Consider the following 21,887-nt stretch of genomic DNA (forward strand, 5'->3'; position numbering starts at 1 on the left):
AAAAAAAAGACTATATTCACAATCAAATTATATTTTTTATATATTTCTTTATTAAAATTATTAAAAATGATTATATAATAAAATATATAAATTCCAAAAACGTTATACAAGACTATCCTTTAATAATGGACTTTAATAAATCGGTTTTAGCATATTGCTATATCTAGAAGCGATTTCTAATGTCCCCATTCCATATTTTTTAATTATTTAATTTAGATAACGAATCCAACAAATTGTTTTCTACACGGCATCGGTTCGTCATGAGACTTTTGTTTTGAAAAAATGCGTTTTTTCACTGTGGAGAGGAACTCTTACTATTCCCAGTTTCACTGAGCTTGCTCAGTCTTGGCTGGACGATTGTATGAGTCCATCCCGCACTGGACTGGGACTGCGAAGTAAACAGTATATGTGTATCGTTTCTATTTATCTTTAATTTTTTATCTGATGGAGGGCGCCTTTATTTAGTCATTTTTAAAGAGCTATTAATGTGTCAGGTTTTTTTGTGGTAGTTACTTCATCTTATGTAGGTCGTCTCCTCCCAGAAGCTGGAACATAATACAAAGTCTTGGGAAGAAAGAACTCCTCAAAGGTAAAAATGAGGCTTCATGCCGGACTCTTGGGAGGCGGCGGTGGCCGTTCCTCTATAAACTTTCTCATAATTACTGTAAATAACGTAAATAAAACCTCTAAAGTGCAGTTTAGGCCTAAATATGCGATTATAAACTCAACAAAAGGAGCACTGTTGCTGTGTGTCCTTGGGGAATTAGATATCTGTTTACAACATTTAGAAACCTCATCATAAAATCAGTTCCAACAAACTGTAATCCGCTGAACTTTAGGTGAGGTGTCAGATTTAAACTCAGATGTTGGGTCTCTTCAGGCTCGGACACCCTCACCAGCCCTGGTGCGGTCCTTTATTTCTGCGCTGGGCGGAATATTTTCAGCTGTTTCAGCCTTGATGACTGTAGCCCAAATACAGACGTGAAAGGAGGTCCAGAATGTAACGTGTCAAACTTTTACGGTTAAATGTTCCCTTACAAAGTTGGACTCTTTCTCATGTAATCTTTCTCTAGGTTTCTCATGTTTATTGGGGTACCAAATGACTGATTCGTGGTCTCGAGGTCCCCGTTTCTCCAAACGTGTGATAATAGATTTTCTTATTTTACAGTGAGAAATATGTTTTCCAGTTTACCCTTGGGAAATGTTGTGAGTAATGCATGACTGTGAGAATTAGATGTTGTCGTATGCTGTCCTCGTAGTTTCACTATTGATTTTAGCAGCCTGTCACACAATGTTCCTCAGGAACACTATGACTAAGTAGCCCTGTCTCAGCTGTTTGAGGTACATTATACAGGAACACAGTGCATTGCTTACTAAGTAAACTTATGGTTGATCTGAATCATGGTTAATTATTTTGTATTCAAAGAAAGAGACGTGCTAAAATCCCCACAGCAAGAGCACGTAAGTTTATCTGCAGTGTACTTGCTTGAAGGGATGTCTGACAAGATAATCTTGGTAATCATTCTGTAGGCCAATTACATCAGGCAAGAGTTCAGATGGTTTCCACCAGTTATCTACAAGCAGTGTGAGTTTCGGGTTCCTTGCGTTTTCTAAAGTTTGCATTCATGACTTTTTATTTTATTATTTTAGATCTTATTGCTCTCTACCTCCAGGATGTCCAAGGAAATGACATAGTGGTAACTGACTGCTGTGTGAAATATATATATATATATATATATATATATATATATATATATATATATATATATATATATATATATATATCACGCACAAGCCCATTTTAGCAGCCCTCAGAGGAATGGCCTCACTGAATTGAGGCTCTTATTAGAATTGTCCTAGCTCTCCTGTCAGTGAGCATGTGCAGGGATTTAGTCGTTGTGCATGACAGAAAAAGCTCTGAGAGAGCATGGTCGAGAACAAAATGATCATTCAGCCCTACCCTTGTATATAAGACATTTTCATGCTAGTAGATGATTGTGTGATATTTTAAAATGAACTTGTTTTCCTGTCCTAGCAAGAAATTGCTGAACAATTCGGCATTTAGTATTTTGGGGTAGTGTGTGTAAGCATGTGTCATGTGTTTTTACTCTAAAGACTCAGTCCACAGACTTTGTCTTAGATGCTTTTTAGCAGTCTTGGTGGAATTATATATTGATGTGCACACAGGGATACGAAACCCAGTACGTACTTGGTTGTGTGTACAAAATCGGACTCGGATGGGCTATAGAATTAGCACATGTGCAGCAGTTAAAATTCAGAAGATATGAAGTTTATTACATTTGAATGACTGGGGGTCAGACTAAAAAATTTTCAAAGAATCCTGTTGTTGCTCATTTCCATGTGATCTCAAATGAAATAAGATGTACCTTTTCTCTCAGACCTAAATGAAAATAACCATTTTAACAGTCAGCAAAACATCTGTTTTTCTAAGTAATCTTCTCTTGAGAACGAAGCCTATGTGTATTTAAGAAAGCTTCTTATTCTTATTTTGAGCATATCAAAATTAGTGAAAACAATTTATCTTGGCATCAAAGTTAATATAAAATGTCTAAATAATTATATATATATATATATAAAGTGACTTTCATAACAATATATTCTGTGTATTTTTTATGGTTGGCCAAAATATAGTTTTCTATGCTCCAAAATGTCATTACTGTTTCTGTATACCTACCTAAAAGCATTTTTGTGATCCAGTAACTGTGAACAAGTCTATAGCTGATTTCTTCAGCCCTCTCCTGCTAGGAAACTCTGTGCTGTATATCAAATTGGTTTGACCTCAAGCACAGCAGGCCTGTACTCATCGGTAGCTAATTTAACTAAATCGGTTCACATTCATTTCTGTTTCACGTTTACATTTCCCCCATACATGCAACAAAGGCTCTGCAAGCTTTTACTTTGAAATTTAGGCTACTTTTACGATAAAGAGGGGAAATAAACAGAATACTGAACAGAGATACCAGTGTGGTGAACGAATTTCCCAAGCCTTCGGATTATGCAGGCCAATCCTAGTTCTTTTTATGTTGCTCTGGGCCAGACATGTGGATACATTTGGACAAAACCATGTATGGCCCAAATGACCCACCCACACACAGACTCATAGAAAGCTGAAGGAACCACTCGGTCTTGTTACAGCTTTTGTTACAGCCTTAAAACTACAGATATCATCTTCAAGATGGCTCGTATAGCTGCAGCTTAAAAAAACAAACAAACCAATAAAAAAGCATGCATATATTTTTCATGAACTTTGTCTGCTGGCTTGGTCCTGTGTTGGCTGAGCCAGTGAGCTCACACTGTGTCAGAGCAGGTGCTGGGAGGTGTGATCACGCACGTGGGCTTGGTCTGGGACCAGCTGAGAAGCTCACGCTCCAGCCATCTGAACCTGGTCGGGGGGGGGGGGGGGGGGGGGTTTGATGGAAACCACCCAGCTGCAAGATGCGTCAGACTTTGCTTTAAGAAACAGATGAGCTTCAGATGAAGTGACTCACTAAGTGCTAATGAGGAGAAAGAATTTGAGCGTATCTGAAGGTTTGTTGTTTTTTTTTTTGTTTTGTTGTTTTCGTTACCTCATAGCTTACAAGTATGTTTGATTTTCATGAGGAATGTTACAGCAGACCTCTGGTTGTGTGTTTGCGAGCATGTGCGCAGATGCAGTGCTGGATGGAGCCAGTCTTGTTTTACGGTTGGGGTTTGGTAGTGTGGCGGTGGTTAGCATGGGCTGTGGTGAGCACCGCACGTGTCTGCGTGGCTAACCCCACTCAGCTGAGAGATATCAGGCTACCACTGCCCCTCTCCCAGCCTCCCCCTCTCAAGGACGCCAGAATTTCAGCTATGTTATGATTTCCGCCAAGTGTTATTGTCTGGCAGCCCCCTGGGAAAAATACCAGCATGGTGAACTCCTGGGCCTGCTGAGCTCACACTGTTTAATTATGTTTATTTACGGAGGTGGAGCTGCACCAACAGATTCAAACATGCTCTGTCCCTTCCGCCTGTGTTCTTCAGCGCTCACTATCTCCCCGTTTGTGGCTTTAAACGATAGAATCAACCTGAAGCGAAAGGGCGATTCTTAACCAGCACCCTCCAATGGGCACGGCCCTGTGATGTCAGCCAGGGATTGCTTGTAGTCTGATATTGGGCATGTGGCTTTCTTGTTTTGTCTTCTATTCAAGGAGATCTACTTCAAAGACACGAGTGTAAACCATATGGGTGTTTAGGCTTGGCTAGTGGATCTTGATCTTACATTTTCAAAGTTGTATAATTTGAGCCATCATCGGATGCAACTAGCCATTACTCTATGTACTTTAATACTTTAATACTGACGATGGCAGATACTACAGGAAAGTAGATGTTTAAAACAAGGGCAAAGTGTAACTTGCACTCTATTGTCCAGACAGCATGCTTACACATGACTCCACACGCCTCTGATGGATCCGTTAAGAAAGGCCCCATTAAGATTTCTTTGATTGTTTTTAAATGACAAACAGCTGGATTCTCTGTTAGATTACCAGCACGGCGGCACAGTAGCTTGTGATTCTGCAGAGCAGTTTCACCTCCAGGACCGTCCCAGCAGGTTGTTCCCAGTGGTTTTCTGTGGAAGTCACTGCAGATATTTAGAGTTGGTCTACCTGTATGTGCTACTATTGGTAGAGTGTTGTAAAACGCAGCAGAAAGCGCTCGCGATACACAGGGCGGCCATTTGTGGCGGCCGATCATGATGGCTGTTCAGGGCCCAGCCTATTGAAGCATGTCCTCTCGTGCCACACAAGCATTACTGCAGGGCAGACTGGAGACATGGGGGTTTGAACACCCCGAGGGATACTGGACCTATAGAGATTTAGGTACTAGAGCTAGAGCACTATTGGATCAAAAACTAGATAAATATAGTTTCTGGTAAACTTACTCTAGCAATTCATCAATATACATAACCAGTCCTAAATATTTACAATACTACATGATCCCATAATAGTTGGTTTAATGCACAACTCGAAAGATATTTAACAGGATTGCAATGTTATTGCAGGACTGGGATATGAACAAGGACAAATTAAGTTGGCCTTCACAACGGAACATTTATTCCAACATTAAGGATTCCCAAGGCTGTAGTAAAGACGTGCCTCTAGCCAGCTTTAGAGCAGCCTGCGATTGGCCGGCGAGATCCTATAAGCATTTCAACAGCAGCATATTTATTTATTATCTTTTTAATTGGTCTGTTATGTTCGCCACGCTATATATCTGCACCAGAAGTGAGCAGCTCCACAAACGTGCTTGCGTTTTTCAAACACTCTTCCCAAAGCGGCGGCAGTTACGGAGAGTGAGGGTGTGTGTGGAGCTGTGCTCCCCTCTCTCCTGCAGCACTGCCGTCTGGCCCCAGGCTGAGGTGCTGCTCGGGCCTCTTAAAGCCTTTTAAGGCTTTCTCCAGTCGCAACCAGTCCCAGTAACGGCCTTCGCCTCCGCCCATGATGGGCCGATAAGGAAGGCAGACGCGGGCTCCAATCACACCGTGTGTGTGCGTTCAAAAAGCTGACCGGTGGCTTCCTTCTGAATTGTGTTTGCATGTGTGCATAAATACACCCCTGGGGGACTGTGAAGGTATAATACAGCTGTCTCTTGGTGAAGTGACTTCTTTAATAGACCATGTGTTCCCCAAAGAAAACGATGACTTCTGGCATTGGGTAATAGAGACATTTCTTTCTTATATTAATCAAGGCATGTAGTAACTGTGGTTCACTTAATTATTATGTGTATTGTCATTTGTAAATAACATTTCTGAATGGTAAGTAATTTCAGAATCTTTTAAATATGTATGTATATGTAAATATAATGCATTAAAAATGTTTATTCATACAGAGTCACTTTGAAATAAGATAGCAGTAAATGTTCAGATAAGGAGCAATGAAACGATTATAGTGTACATATGGGAATGCTGCTGATTTATAGACGACTCTTAAGACTTGACGCGTGCCGCTGTCCTCTGCAGATTGCGGCGTAAATGTATCAGAAACTTGGAGCCCAGTATGAAGAAGGCAAGCAGGGCCACGGGTGTCTCCAGCAGGGCCGCGGCAGGCACTAAAGCCCCGGGCAAGCCCGAGGCCCCTGGCACTATGGGTACTGGAGGAAAGGCCACAGCCAAGACCCCCAGCTCAGCCCTTCTGTCTAAGGTGAGCTCCTCTCGTCTCTCACCGCGTGTGCCACGGGAGAACGTTTAGCGGCAGCGATTGTAACATCGTAACGGGTACGTAACAATGACATTCCGGAGTTCCACGCAACCATCAAAACAAACTTTTAGACGAATAAAACACCCCGGGAGGCTGTGTGGACCCAGCGCGTCATTAGCAAGCGTCCGTAGCCAAACGCTGACCGTAGGACGTGGTTCGTATCTCCACAGACGAAGAGCAGTGATGACCTCCCGGCGGTGAGCGCAGGAGGTGGAGGAGCCCCAACCAGCAGCGCCAGCACTGCCGCCAAAAACAAGAGGAGCAGCAGCTCCACCCAGAGCGGGGCGGAGGCCAGGAGCAAGACCAGCGCAGGTGCCCCTGCTACGCCCGCACCTACGCCCGCACCTACGCCCGCACCCACAACGCTTCTGGGTTAGTAGAAAAAGGCAGATGATGACGATGATGGATCTGTCTTGTAGGTCCAGGGAGGCGTGGGACGTCCTCCACGGTGCGAGAACCAGGGCTGAACCGCGAGGGCTTGCGAGAGCGGTCCAGGACCAGCGCTGCCAAGAAGCAGTCGGGCCCCTCCGACCCGATGCCCCCGAAGCGTTCTCGCTGCCGTGCCTCCACCGACCCGGAAGCCCAGCCGGGTAAGTCGCGCTGCGAGGGTCACGTCAGCAACAAGGCCATGCTGGAGTCCCGCGTGAAGGACCTGCTGGGCCTGGCCAAGAGCAAAGACCTGGAGATCCTGCACCTTCGCTCGGAGCTGCGAAGCATGCGGTCCCAGCTGGGCCTGGAGGAGCAGGAGGTGCCGGAGGAGGGGTGCGAGGCCGAGCTCCCGCCGGAGAAGGAGGCGGCCACGGCGATCAGCGCCGCGGACGTGGAGTCCACCCTGCTCCTGCTGCAGGACCAGAACCAGGGCATCCGCGGCGAGCTCAACCTGCTGAAGAGTGAGAACCGCATGCTGAAGGACCGTCTCAACGCCCTGGGCTTCTCGCTGGAGCAGAGACTGGACGGGCCCGACAAAGGCCTGCGCACCGCCTCCCTGAGCCCGGAGCCGGCGGGGGGCAGCAGCGGGGGCGGGGCCAGCAGCAGCAGCGGCACAGGGGGCGGGACCCGGGCCTCCTCGACGGAATGCTCGGCCGGGGGCTCCACGGAGGACTTGCTGTCGGAGGCGAGACGCGTGGGCTCCCCGGACGCGGCGGACAGCGAGTGCAGCGAAGCGTACCAACCCGTCACGTCCAGCGACGACGCGCTGGACGCCCCCTCGGGCTGCGGCTCCTCTTCGGAGTCGGAGGGGGGCTCTCCGGGGCGAGGCCGGACCCGGCGCGGGGGCGGGGCCGGGGGCGGCGGGGGCGGGGGCAGCAACAGCAGCGAGGTCTCCGTGGCCTGCCTGACCGAACGCATCCACCAGATGGAGGAGAGCCAGCACAGCACGTCGGAGGAGCTCCAGGCCACGCTGCAGGAGCTCGCCGACCTCCAGCAGATCGCCCAGGAGCTGAGCGGGGAGAACGAGCGGCTGGGCGAGGAGCGCGCCCTGCTGGTGGACTCGCTACGGCAGCAGGGCGAACGCCTGGACCTCTACGGACGCCAGCTGGACTACTACCGCGGCCTGCTGGACGAGCACCACGTGGCCTACGCGGCCGGAGACGAGGAGGCCAAGACGAGCCGCTACGCCGAGCTGGAGCGGCGCTACGGCGAGCTGAGCGAGGGCGCCAGGTTCGAGCGGGAGCAGCTGCTGGGCGTGCAGCAGCAGCTGAGCGGGGCGCTCAAGCAGGCGGAGCAGGAGAACGCGGAGGCGCAGGGCCTGGTGGCGGCGCTGAAGGACCGCGTGCGCATGGCTGAGCGATCCGCCGACCTGGAGCGCAGGGAGAGGGAGGCGGCCGGCGCCGAGCTGGACGCCCTCCGTCAGCAGGCCGGGGAGGAGCAGGTGGAGCTGGGTCGTTGTCGGCTGCAGCTGGAGCAGGAGAGGCAGCGCGTGGCCCAGCTGCTGGCCATGCACGGCGCCGGAGACGAGACGGACATACGCCACCTGCTGGACGGGGAGCGGCGGGAGAAGGAGAAGGCGGAGGAGAGGGCGGAGGGGCTGCAGGAGGAGCTGGTGCGCACACGCAGTCAGGCCAGCCAGCTGCAGGACGCCGTGGGCAAGGTGGGGGAGCGCGCGCACACACCCACACCACACACACACCCACACCACACACACACCCACACCACACACACCCACACCACACACACACACACCACACACACACACACCACACACACACACACACACACCACACACACACAAACAACACATACACACACACACCACACACACACCCACACCACACACACCCACACCACACACACACACACCACACCACACACACACCCACACCACACACACCCACACCACACACACCCACACCACACACACACCCACACCACACACACCCACACCACACACACACACACCACACACACACACACACACACCACACACACACAAACAACACATACACACACACACCACACACACACCCACACCACACACACCCACACCACACACACACACACCACACCACACACACACCCACACCACACACACCCACACCACACACACCCACACCACACACACACCCACACCACACACACACACACCACACACACACACACCACACACACACACACACACCACACACACACAAACAACACATACACACACACACCACACACACACACACACACCCCACACACACACACACACCCCACACACACCACACACACACACACCACACACACACACACACACACACCACACACACACACCACACACACACACCACACACCACACACACACACCACACCACACACACACACACACACACACACACACCACACACACACACACACACAAACAGCACACACACACGCACCCACACACACACACACACAAACAGCACACACACACGCACCCACATCCACACACTGTAAACCACACACCACACACACACACACACACACACAAAACATATCCCTGTTTTTTGCCAGGGACTAGCTTCGTAGCACACTTCTTGAACGAGCTTCCGATCCTGCAGAATGTCTGATTTCAGAGAGCAATCAGGACCATTTGATCAGCCACAGGAAAGATGCATCTATGCTGTGTGTGTGTGTGTATATGTGTGTGTGTGTGTGTGTGTGTGTGTGTGTGTGTGTGTGTGTGTGTACACGTTTGGCTGTTGCAGCTAGAGGGGGATTTCCAGACGTTCCGGGACGAGGTTCAGATGCAGCTGTCTGAGCAGAAGCGGGCCCTGTCCCAGCAGTGCTCCGAGCTGGAGGAGAAGGACACGGAGATCGCCGACATGAAGGAGACCATCTTTGAGCTGGAGGACGAGGTGGAGCAGCACCGAGCCGTCAAGCTCCACGACAACCTCATCATCTCTGACCTGGAGAGTGAGTGTACCAGGAATGTTCTGTGCCTCATGACCCGTGACATTTACTGGCCAGAGATTTGTTTATGTGTCATGTAAAGTAAAGATAAAAACATCATACCAACGTGCTCTTCAGTTTTGAACCAGGCCCTACATGTTGCAGTACAGGAGTTTGTCCACTGAGAGGAGCCATTGAGCTGTTTTCAGCAAACCCCCCCTGAGCTTTTATACAAGTGTTGTGACGCTATTGGCTTCTTCCTGGTTAATATCTTTATCTCTTTCATTTAGATTCGATTAAGAAACTACAGGATCAGAAATATGACATGGAAAGGGAGATTAAAACCCTTCAACGCAAACTGCGGGTAACTCATCACGATCGCCACGCCCACCCCTACATTACATCCGCTCGCCTTGTCAGAACCGTTTACCGTTGTTCCCGCAGGAGGAGTCGGCCGAGTGGCGGCAGTTCCAAGCCGACCTCCAGACCGCTGTGGTCATTGCCAACGACATCAAGTCTGAGGCTCAGGAGGAGATCGGGGACCTACGGCGCCGTCTGCAGGAGGCCCAGGAGAAGAACGAGAAGATGAACAAAGAGCTGGACGAACTCAAGAGCAGAAAGTAAGACCCCAGAGTCTGAAGGGTCAGAGGTCAGAAGATCTCGCAGGACGGCCCGTCCGCCTATCGTAGGTCGGATGGCGGTTTTGGTTTTCACACTGGACAAAATTAAGCAGAGCAGAAAAAGAATGAGTGTGTTGGGGTGTGTGGGAAGGGTCAGACACACTCTTCTGCTATTTAATCCCCAAACAACAGTAAAGACAGAGACTGCCCGACGAGTTGTTTTTAGAATAATAATTTGGTCTCGTTAACTTTCGGGTATTTTCCAATAAACCAGCAAGCAGCTACATATGAACTAAAATATTTATTATTTTTAATAAAATGTCGTATCTGTCGCCCCAACTCTGGTTTTTAGCCAACAATAATAGTTTGGCTACGAGTTCAAAAGGTACACTAAGTAAACGAATGGCTTTGCTGTCTGTAGTTCCACTGCCTCTGTGTCCCAAGACCTCGTATGTGTCTGCAGCACTGTGACTCCGTCATTGGCCACTTCATTTGAGTGTTGCTCATCCAGCCTAGAACCCGTATCACTTTCTGCAATTGAGTCAGACCGCACTGCACAAACGGACCGGAGAGGGGTGTGTCTGCAAAGAGGTCCGAGAGCACCGGGGAGTGACGTGGCCTCAGTCTGCTGTTTGTGCTCTGCGTCTCACTGCGATTGCTACATTCCCACCGGCCCAAACGGACCACGTCACGGGGGAAAACGCAGCAGGGTTTTAATTAAAACCACTAGATACTACATGTTCTACAGATACTACAGGTACCGAGTGTAGGAGTTGAGAGGACCCTGTGCTCCCGCACCCCTAGTGAGCACAGCCGTGTGTGTGTGTGTTTCCAGGCAGGATGAGGAGCGCGGCCGTGTGTATAACTACATGAACGCGGTGGAGAGGGACCTGGCGGCACTGAGACAGGGAATGGGTCTGGGCCGGCGCTCCTCAACCTCCTCCGAACCCTCCCCGACCGTTAAGACCCTCATTAAGAGCTTCGACAGTGCCTCGCAAGGTACACACACACACACACACAGGCACACACACACACAGGCACACACACACACAGGCACACACACACACAGGCACAGGCACATACATCTACGGGTGCAATCAAAGTAAATCAGACCTTTCTGAGTAGCAGTATTTGAGTAGTCTGAATGTTAATTTTAGCTTGTGTGTGTGTGTGTGTGTGTGTGTGTGTGTGTGTGTGTGTGTGTGTGTGTGTGTGTGTGTGTGTGTGTGTGTGACAGCTCCTATTCCAAGTAGTCCAGCAGCTGCTGTTCCGGCCGCAGTGGCCACTGCCATTCCCAGAACCCCCCTGGGCCCCAGTCCCCTGAAGACTCCACCTGCCGCTGCTGTGTCCCCCATGCAGGTACCACCCACCAGACAAACGAACAAGTGCATGTCTGCTTGTATCTCTCTCAACAACAACAACGGAGGAGGAGGAAAAGAGAGAGATATCTCTCTCAACAACAACAACGGAGGAGGAGGAAAAGAGAGAGATGGTCAGCTGCAGGCTGATCAGATCACCAGATGGCTGCATTCTTTACTTCAAAGCCCCATTGAGTCTCACCTTCCAAACGAGAACTCCAGGCCCCTTTCAGCCTCCAGTCTGAGGGGCTTTCCGTCTCCCCATCTGTCCTGCCTGCATGTCCTCCGGAATCTCTCTCCGGAGCGAGAGATACGATGGGCCCTCTGGAACGTGCCAAAACAGGATGTTTTTATGCCGACGAGGGAGATCGGTTTTTTTTGCTCGTTTCTGATGACCAGTTGAGCAGAAGGATCAGAACGTGAGCCACATCTCCTCACAGGAGTCTGGACGCACAGATTTAGCATGTGGTGCTGTCGGTGTTGAATTCTTTTAATTCAATCACGGTGTGAAATGTTGAGATGTTGGTCTGTGCGAGTGTGGTATGAAAGATTTATGAACTCTGCTCTCTCTCCCTCTCTCTCTCTCACTCTCTCCTGCTCTCTCTCTCTCTCTTTCTCTCTCTCTCTCTCTCCCTCTCTCTCTCTCTCTCTCTCCCCCATGCTCTCTCCCTCTCTCTCTCTCTCTAAGTAAAAGAAAGGGGAAAATATTTTCCCGACTAGCACAGTAGTCATATTAGCTGCTACCGAGGCCAGAATATTTTATTTGTTCTTGGAGTTTTGGATGAGTTACTGGGGGCCCCTGCTTGACTGTCCCTTAGGCTCTCTGAGAGGACTGCGTGTTGTGTTAAAAATGTTTTGGTTCTTTTTGTGAATGTTTATATCGGATTTTTCCCCCCTTTAAGCAGTTGAGTAATATATCTGAAAACATTATAAAAAGACTAATATATAAGTTAATCATAACGTATAAAAGTCCAATAAAATTTCATATCTGCTGAAGTTGTAAGTTTCCTCTTGGAGAGAACTCCAGAAATGTGGAGCTGACTCACTGTGACTTGTGGCAAACATGCTACACTGTTTTTGACCTTTTTTTAAATTCTTATCAGTAAAATATTTATAGCCTCACGTCATGTTCGCCAGCTGTTTCACTCTTGGTCACGGTAGAGAAATATCTGTGAAGCGTGTGAACGTGTGTCTGTGCGGGATTTTCGAGAGTGTTTCCAGGGTCCGGCGGGTCCGGCCGTGTGCACTGACGTGACCGCGTTCGTTTCCCTCCTTTGTGTTTCAGAGGCACACAGCCACCACACCCAAGTCCCTCTCCTCACTGGTGGACAAGAGACCCAGTTACCCCGAGCTGTGCATGCCAGGTGGGTGGTCTCACGTCGGGGCTCGTTAGAAGCAGCTGTGTGCGGATCCGGCCTGCGGTGGAGAGGAGAGAGAACTGGTTCTGCTGTTAACGCACGCAAACGACTGTGACACAAGCGCAAGGCGAAATAACATTAATTGCTTTAGATTACAACTCTGTCACGGCCGCCTGAGTCATCAATAAGATAAAAGTCCCTCTAGGTTTGAGACACACGTAGATGAAGTGCAAACTAGACTCTGATATACTGTCCTCTAATGTGAAGGGCTTTGTGTGTGTGTGTGTGTGTGTGTGTGTGTGTGTGTGTGTGTGTGTGTGTGTGTGTGTGTGTGTGTGTGTGTTTTGATAGCAGAACCTGTGTTCTGCTATGAGGAGGGTATCTAACATGGACTCCATCAAGTCCATTTCAGGGGTGCGTTTGGGTGTGTGTTTGTGTGGTTTTAATGCTCAGAATAATCATGTTTGTGATAGCCTTTTTGTGTGTATGTTAGTCTCCCGCAGGAGCAGTGAGGAGTTAAAGAGAGATCTCTCGGTCACAGACTCTACAGCCTCCACCTCAATCTTGTCTTTAGGCTCCTCCTCCCCTCAGCTCTCTCTGTCTTCAAACTCCTCCTCCCCCACAGCCTCCGTCACGCCCACTACACGTGGACGTCTAAGGTACGCAGTCTCCCTCTCTCTTTCTGCCAGCTGTGCTGTGGCCTGATCTGCCTCATCTCCATGTGCTACAGTCCCTCCACACACTCCTCTCTCACATCACTCCTCCCTCCCCTCCTCACCACACACACTTCCCTCCCCTCCTCACCACACTCCTCCCTCCCCTCCTCACCACACACCTCCCTCCCCTCCTCACCACACTCCTCCCTCCCCTCCTCACCACACTCCTCCCTCCCCTCCTCACCACACACCTCCCTCCCCTCCTCACCACACACCTCCCTCCCCTCCTCACCACACGCCTCCCTCCCCTCCTCTCACCACACGCCTCCCTCCCCTCCTCACCACACGCCTCCCTCCCCTCCTCACCACACGCCTCCCTCCCCTCCTCACCACACGCCTCCCTCCCCTCCTCACCACACGCCTCCCTCCCCTCCTCACCACACGCCTCCCTCCCCTCCTCACCACACACCTCCCTCTCCTCCTCACCACACGCCTCCCTCCCCTCCTCTCACCACACACCTTCCTCCCCTCCTCACCACACGCCTCCCTCCCCTCCTCTCACCACACTCCTCCCTCCCCTCCTCTCACCACACACCTCCCTCCCCTCCTCACCACACGCCTCCCTCCCCTCCTCACCACACACCTCCCTCCCCTCCTCACCACACACCTCCCTCCCCTCCTCTCACCACACACCTCCCTCCCCTCCTCTCACCACACACCTCCCTCCCCTCCTCACCACACACCTCCCTCCCCTCCTCACCACACACCTCCCTCCCCTCCTCACCACACACACCTCCCTCCCCTCCTCTCACCACACTCCTCCCTCCCCTCCTCACCACACTCCTCCCTCCCCTCCTCTCACCACACTCCTCCCTCCCCTCCTCACCACACGCCTCCCTCCCCTCCTCACCACACACACCTCCCTCCCCTCCTCACCACACTCCTCCCTCCCCTCCTCTCACCACACACCTCCCTCCCCTCCTCTCACCACACTCCTCCCTCCCCTCCTCACCACACACCTCCCTCCCCTCCTCTCACCACACGCCTCCCTCCCCTCCTCTCACCACACTCCTCCCTCCCCTCCTCTCACCACACGCCTCCCTCCCCTCCTCTCACCACACGCCCTCCCTCCCCTCCTCTCACCACACACCTCCCTCCCCTCCTCACCACACTCCTCCCTCCCCTCCTCACCACACACCTCCCTCCCCTCCTCACCACACCTCCTCCCTCCCCTCCTCACCACACCTCCTCCCTCCCCTCCTCACCACACCTCCTCCCTCCCCTCCTCTCACCACACCTCCTCCCTCCCCTCCTCTCACCACACCTCCTCCCTCCCCTCCTCTCACCACACACCTCCCTCCCCTCCTCACCACACGCCTCCCTCCCCTCCTCTCACCACACACCTCCCTCCCCTCCTCTCACCACACACCTCCCTCCCCTCCTCACCACACTCCTCCCTCCCCTCCTCACCACACTCCTCCCTCCCCTCCTCACCACACACCTCCCTCCCCTCCTCACCACACACCTCCCTCCCCTCCTCATCACACACCTCCTCCCTCCCCTCCTCACCACACCTCCTCCCTCCCCTCCTCATCACACACCTCCCTCCCCTCCTCACCACACTCCTCCCTCCCCTCCTCACCACACTCCTCCCTCCCCTCTTCACCACACTCCTCCCTCCCCTCCTCATCACACACCTCCCTCCCCTCCTCACCACACTCCTCCCTCCCCTCCTCACCACACACCTCCCTCCCCTCCTCACCACACCCATATCCCATCATCCTTCACGAGGTCCCTCCTCTGACACACTTGGTATGATGGGTTCACTGGTCCTTGGCAAAACAGTTTTTTTTCCAGTAAGAAGATAAATTAGATTCCGATGTTTATGCACGCTGAATCTTAAGTTTGCTTTTTTCCACCATGTGCACTTTTTACTGATTTCATTAGTGTTGACCATCTGTTTTGAGGATATCAGAGAGAGAAAGAGCAAATGGATCAGTCCACAGTTCAGCACCAAAAGCATTTTTGTGGAATTCTCCAGTACATCATCATCATCTCTTTATTAGTCTTTTCGGGAATTGTATAAATGAGTTATATGGGGGAACAACATATGGTCATCATAGATGGGAAAATGCACATTATCAAATTAACATTCACGTTTGTCAGCTGAGACTGAATGCTTGATGTTTTGCTGCTTTTCTTCATTTTACCCTGACACCCCCCCCCCCCCCCCCCCCATGCCCCCCCCCACACACACACACACACGTACGCTTCCATTGGAGATGTTCGCTTTCCTAGCACAAGGTCAACAAGGCACTTATTTACAGCGACGTACAGAGTGTTGCTGATCGCCTTGGGAAAATGAGCTGAATTCTTCTGCCATCTGCATTAGGAATCATGTATAAAAATATGGATTTTTGTGATCCTTCTGTCAAAATGAACTCTCCTCCGTTTCCTCAGAGAAGAGAGGAAGGACCCCCTGTCTGCTCTGGCAAGACAATATGGAGGATCGAAGAGGAACGCTCTCCTGAAGTGGTGTCAGAAAAAGACAGAAGGTTATCAGGTACCAGCTGCGTTTACTGCAGGGTGGTGACTACCACTTCAGTGTCACTTTACGCTCTTAAAGAAACTGATCTCAAGCTTGGAGTAGAATGTAAAGTCATTTCACAGCACTGATTTAACCTTTGCAAAAAAAAAAAAATTAACCAAAATTGAAAAAAAGGAGGAAGTTGAGTCCAAGAAGTTCCTGCTCGTCAGTGCTTTAATGGTTTGTGGTTGTGTGCGCCCCGAGCCCTTAACGTCCGTCCTAGCTGCCTGGCTTTGGTGATGTTTACTGTTCAGCTCAGTGGACGGTGTGTCATCACCATGGCTCCCTGGTGCTGAGATGGAGGAGGGTCCTCACGCTTCCTCTCCGTCATGTGTACTCACCACCCAAAGTGCTCAGCTCTCCACGCGCTGCTACCAGGAACCCGGGCTCACGCGCCGGGCCAGCTCTGCCCCGCTTTGTGCGTGGCCTCAGCTTTAGTGTGACGTTGGAAATTGAGTTGTAAGTTTTTGTCCTTTTGACTCGTCCTTGGGGAGGCGCACGCAAGCTTTTGTCCTTTTTAAAATAATTTCTTTTCTGTTTGTGTTCGCTCTCCTACCGTAGTTGTGCTGATTGATGGTGTGTGTGTGTGTGTGTGTGTGTGTGTGTGTGTGTGTGTGTGTGTGTGGGGGTGTGTGTGTGTGGGGGTGTGTGTGTGTGGGGGTGTGTGTGTGTGGGGGTGTGTGTGTGTGTGTGTGTGTGTGTGTGTGTGTGTGTGTGTGTGGGGGGGGGTGTGTGTGTGTGTGTGTGTGTGTGTGTGTGTGTGTATGCGAGTGCGTGTGTGTGATGGATGGTAATGGCTAGTGGGTCCTGTGGCTCGTTTTTCACTGCAAGCCTAATGCGTTCATTACAAGTGCTCTGGGCCCAGTGGAGTGCTGTGAGACACGGAGAGGTGAGGTGTGGCAGGACCCCCCCCCCCCCTCCCTTCCCACACACACACACACACACACACACACACACACACACACACCCCACCAAGCCTCTCTCCTCTAGGCCTTTCCTGTTTTACACACAACGTGCCCTCTCATTACACGCTCACACGGAGCACGGACATTACAGAGGGGCTTCAGTGTCTCTCTGGCCTGCAGCTCTCCTGCTATGGGCCAGTGTTTTTATTCCCTCGTTGGGGGGGGGGGGGTTAGCATGCTGCATCATATGATGGGGAGAGACTGAGCGACTTGTCCTCTGTGGCTGTGATGGTCAGGTGGATCGTTCCGTATGCCTGAAAATGATCCGGTGCTTTTTGGGGTTTCGGGCGCTGAGAGCGCTGAGCTGCGGCGGTCTGGAAGTGCTGGCGGTCCTGCCACGCTGTGGGTGGGGCATCGTTACTCCGGCGTGAGAGAGAGGCATGCTGGCATTAAACCCCCCCCAGTCGCCTTGTGGTCTGACTGGCCCTGATGACCTCACCACTCCATCACAACCCCCCCCCCCCCCCCTTTCTCCCCTTCTCCCCTTTCCTGGCAATTTACACTCCCCTATCACGCGCTGGCCCACACTCTCACACCTGATAAATGCTGTGGCTCTTTCCGAGATGGCCGTCTGGCTCTGGATCTATGGGAGTATCCAGAAGAAGAGCTCAGGCATAACAACGTCGGAGCCTCCTCTCTGCTGGCCTCCTGACACCGCAGTCTGCTGGTAATTGGGCAACAAGACACTTGTGGTTGTTTGGCTCTCTCTGTGCTCCAGCACACTGGGTTTGATATAAAACAACGGTGATGAGTGTGATGACGAAGAAAGTGAAAAATGTCTAGACTTAATTTTGTGTGATCCCCCCCCCCCCCCCCCCCCCCCCCCCCAAGTCCATTTCTGTGCTCCTGTATGATGGCAAATGGAACCAAAACAAATTTTCTCACTGTACTGCACTTTTATATATAAATATAAATAACAAGGTGACTCTTAACCTGCATCAGTTTGTTGATGCACATTCTGTACAGTTTTGGCAATTAAAGTGGTCAAATATCCTCTTGAATTATGCTGTTATTGTCATCAGACCTATTAGAGGGTGAAATAACTATCTGTGAATTTGTTCATATGCCTGTTAGACTTAGTTGTCTATATACCTAGTAGCTGATATATACACCTGAATTACCGCAGTGTTTCTGATGAGCACGTGAGTGCCATCAGCTCACTAAATGCCCGGAAACTGTTAACAACAGAGCCATAAATGGCCTCGCCTGTCTGCTGCTTTCTGTTGGATTTGGCATTAGACAGCGGATGAGATCGGCTTGGGTAAACGTGTCCACTGAGTAAACACTTCACACCAGCTGGTCAGCCTGCCGTTCTGGACCACCCTTATCCTTAAACCTGGACCGCAGGTTTTCACGCATGCCCGCCATGGCTCCGCCCCTGCCTTGACTCCGCCCCACTCCAGCTCCGCCCCTCCCCAGCCCCTGCCCCATCTAGCGCCTCCCTGGCTCCGCCTGGATCTTTCAGTGCTACAGAACTGCCGTGATGCTCTTTGGCTAAACAGCGTCTCTTTACCCGAGTTGTTTTGATCGCACTGAAGCGGAAGGACCTCCATCTCGCTCCACTGGCTAAAACAGCAGATGATCAAAACAGCAGAAGGACTTTCAGCTCCGTCTCACGAGTGATGCCCAATAAAAACATGAACCAAGCCCCACAATGGAGGCTCTGTGCATAGTAATGTAGGACGTGTGTGTGTGTGTGTGTGTGTGTGTGTGTGTGTCCTGATCTTTTATTGTTCTCTCTTTCTTAGAACATAGATATCACCAATTTCAGCAGCAGCTGGAATGATGGCCTGGCGTTCTGTGCTGTCCTCCACACCTACCTCCCTGCCCACATCCCGTACCACGAACTCAGCAGCCACGACAAGGTCGGCCCTCCCTGTCACCTACACACGGGGGCTTGGGGAGGGGCACATGTGGCCAACATCCAGAAACAACACTGTGTTTTTTCCACCCATAGTCTATTTCTATTGTGCACATTCTGTTACATGAAGACTTTTTTCTTCCTCTTCCTCAGAGGCGAAATTTTACCTTGGCGTTCCAAGCTGCGGAGAGTGTGGGAATCAAGTCCACGCTGGTGAGTTCAGAGCCAGGGCTTTACTTCACTTCTGAGAGTGTGAGAATCTAGTCCATGCTGGTGAGTTCAGAGCCAGAGCTTTACTTCACTTCTGAGAGTGTGAGAATCTAATCCACGCTGGTGAGTTCAGAGCCAGAGCTTTACTTTACTTCTGAGAGTATGAGGTGAGGCTTCACTGAAGTGCCTAGTGATGATGGAACACTGGTGACCGTGGCACGCTAACGGCACTCTAGTGAATCCATGACCATTATAACTGTCATGTATACTACAGTGTAATGTCTGGGCATTTTGGTTGATATAAAAGTATATATGTGAATTACTTTATTCTAGGCAGGTTTATGTTGCATGTGTCATAGTATACAATCTCTCTCTCTCCCTCTCTCTCTCTCTCTCTCTCTCTCTCTCTCTCTCTCTCTCTCTCTCTCTCTCTTTCTTTCTTTCTTTCAGGACATTGGTGAGATGGTACACACAGAAAGACCTGACTGGCAGAGTGTGATGACATATGTCACGTCCATCTACAAGTACTTTGAGACCTGAGTCTCGTCGCTGATTCCCATACATGACAATCAACACTCACCTGCTTGCCTTCAGCTCAAGGCCGCCTATGTAAAAGCTATTTAAGAAGCTACATGATACAAAGAAAGAAAGAAAGATATGACTGCATTTCCCAGTTGCCTCTTCTGGCCTGGGGAGGGGGGGCATGATGGTCTACACCCTCAATTCAAGGTTGACCTTTCACATGGCCACATGAACTTACAAGACATTTTATTTTAATTTTTTGGTCCAACACTATGTGGTTACACAGGTTCATCGCGTGCTCAAATAAGCAGGAAAGCTGATCAGTTATCAACAGCCCAGCGCATCATGGTTGGTTTCCCTATAAGCTATTCTTCCTTCTTTTTGGCCAGGCAGCTCCCTGTGAACTTTTTTTTTACGTCAACCATACATTTTTTTACGTAAACCGTGAATTCAGTATCATGATTATAAGCAGTTCATTCCATTATGCCGTTTGCGTAGTTCGATAAGCTTTAACGGTAGCGTTGTGGAAGAGGAGTTGCCCTATGGTGTGTTGCTCCTTGACTGTGGTGGTCATGGTGCCTTGTCCATCACAGTGAATCTGTAGTTGAAGTCTTTAGTTTCTCTTTATGTATTTATTAAAAAAAAAAACCTGATAACCCACCACCGCTGCCCTCTGCCTTTGAGCTCATAAAGAACGAGTTTACTAGCCTCTCTTCATTTCTTCATTGCCTTTTGTCATGCAGAAAGCCCAGCTTTTGTACGCAAATGTAAGGGGGGGGGGGGGTAGCAGGATAGAAAGGACTCTCCCAGGTTTGCTGCCTCCACTGACATCCAGCGCAGCTTCTGCCCTTCTGTTAGTACCTCACAGTGACCCCCAGCACTCTCACTGCCTCACAAGTGCAAAAGAACTGAATGTGTTTTTTGATTGTAATCAGCACCATGCTGGGCCGAACGGGCCATGTCTGCTCTGCCCTGTTGGGCGTACCCAACTTCCATAAACCACCCCTCCCACCACACACTTCCCTACTGGTGTAAAAGCACAAAGCAGGACTCGACGTGTAGTGTGCCCAGTTCAAATGTGAAGCATTGTTTTCCATAGCTGTGAATGCACTACATGACATTACTATTTGAGGCTTAGACTGAACTACACCTCTGCACAAACACAAAGCCCAGAGCGTTTGATAGAGGCAGCTTTGGTGGGGGGGTGGTTTGTTGTTTTTTTGCGATGGCTCATAAAGCACAATACTTGCAGTCTTAAGTGCAGAGACCTACCTGCTCGGATATATTTTCTGCATTGCCTTAAAGTATTATAAAGATGTTCTTCCCAAAGTGTCCTGCTACCTTCAGTGGCAGTGTCGAATGTCTTTGAAGTTGTGAAGATATTTGGTACAACAATTCACGCCAAGACCCAGAGCAAGGGATAATGTTTCATAGGTACATTTCTGCATTTGAAGTGCATATATTTTTGTGTCAAATGTCCATTGTCTTAAAAAGAAGAAAAAAAAACATGCCACCTGTAATTTATTCCACCTGTAATGTCCTGTTGAGTTAGGATGAAGGAATATGAAGGTAGCTGGAAAAAAAAACAAAAGCTAAATTTGATTACATCACTCGAAGCTGCTGGTATTGATGACTTGTTGAAACATTATGCTGTTTCCTGATGCAGATCAGGTTGTGGTTTCGATTGCAATTTGATTCATTTAACCAGATATTCAGGCTACTGTATGTTACAACAAATGGAGCTGCCAATGGAAAATCGTTTGTCGTTAACTCTAATTTCTAGTTCGCCTCCCAGGGCATGGATATTTCATATGATTTCATTCACTGAAGTACATTTTTATATCTTTTGGTTTTATCATGTGTGAGTGAGTTTGACTTCATTAGCGTGTGAGTGGATGAGAATGTATTCTAGCACTTGCAGTGACTTGTTCTTTTAACTCTCCTCACATGTCATTTCTGGTCACATCCATTAGATCTCCTTGTTTTCAGTTAAAGGAATTGTCTGAACGTCCTGTTGAGGTTTGTCTTACAACCATTTCTAGACCTGCAAGTCTAATACCAATAAATTTCTCAGATTATTCGATCATTTGCTATGTTTGTGTTGTAATTTGCTTCGTCACAATGGATCCATTGTGTGCATTCTTGACTGAGAACAGCACTGCA

General features: G+C 49.8%; 1 protein-coding gene across 2 annotated transcripts; it reads left to right on the forward strand.

Moving 5' to 3' along the window:
* Positions 1-329: 329 nt before the first annotated feature.
* On the forward strand, positions 330-21,810 carry specc1lb (sperm antigen with calponin homology and coiled-coil domains 1-like b). 2 transcript variants are annotated; one of them, XM_076979441.1, is made up of 15 exons: positions 330-589; positions 5,999-6,179; positions 6,407-6,548; positions 6,656-8,325; positions 9,404-9,611; positions 9,878-9,951; positions 10,032-10,207; positions 11,043-11,206; positions 11,445-11,566; positions 12,851-12,929; positions 13,417-13,582; positions 16,040-16,142; positions 18,880-18,996; positions 19,146-19,205; positions 19,653-21,810. In XM_076979441.1, exons 2-15 carry the CDS (start codon positions 6,036-6,038, stop codon positions 19,740-19,742), a joined length of 3,315 nt encoding a protein of 1,104 aa, XP_076835556.1. In that variant the 5' UTR covers positions 330-589; positions 5,999-6,035; the 3' UTR covers positions 19,743-21,810. The 2 variants fall into 2 exon arrangements, with proteins under 2 accessions (XP_076835556.1, XP_076835555.1); XM_076979440.1 differs by lacking the exon at positions 330-589 and adding an exon at positions 5,485-5,693.
* Positions 21,811-21,887: the final 77 nt, after the last annotated feature.

Source organism: Brachyhypopomus gauderio, chromosome 18, assembly GCF_052324685.1.
Source record: "Brachyhypopomus gauderio isolate BG-103 chromosome 18, BGAUD_0.2, whole genome shotgun sequence".
In the NCBI taxonomy this organism is placed as follows: domain Eukaryota; kingdom Metazoa; phylum Chordata; class Actinopteri; order Gymnotiformes; family Hypopomidae; genus Brachyhypopomus; species Brachyhypopomus gauderio.

Bases quoted from the DNA above. Each gene is read 5' to 3' on its own strand.
- specc1lb (XM_076979440.1), top strand. From the start codon at position 5,656: ATGTGTTCCCCAAAGAAAACGATGACTTCTGGCATTGG. The intron at 5,694-5,998 runs GTAATAGAGACA...TGTCCTCTGCAG, and splicing joins ACGATGACTTCTGGCATTGG to ATTGCGGCGTAAATGTATCA. The intron at 6,549-6,655 runs GTGCCCCTGCTA...TCTGTCTTGTAG, and splicing joins CAGGAGCAAGACCAGCGCAG to GTCCAGGGAGGCGTGGGACG.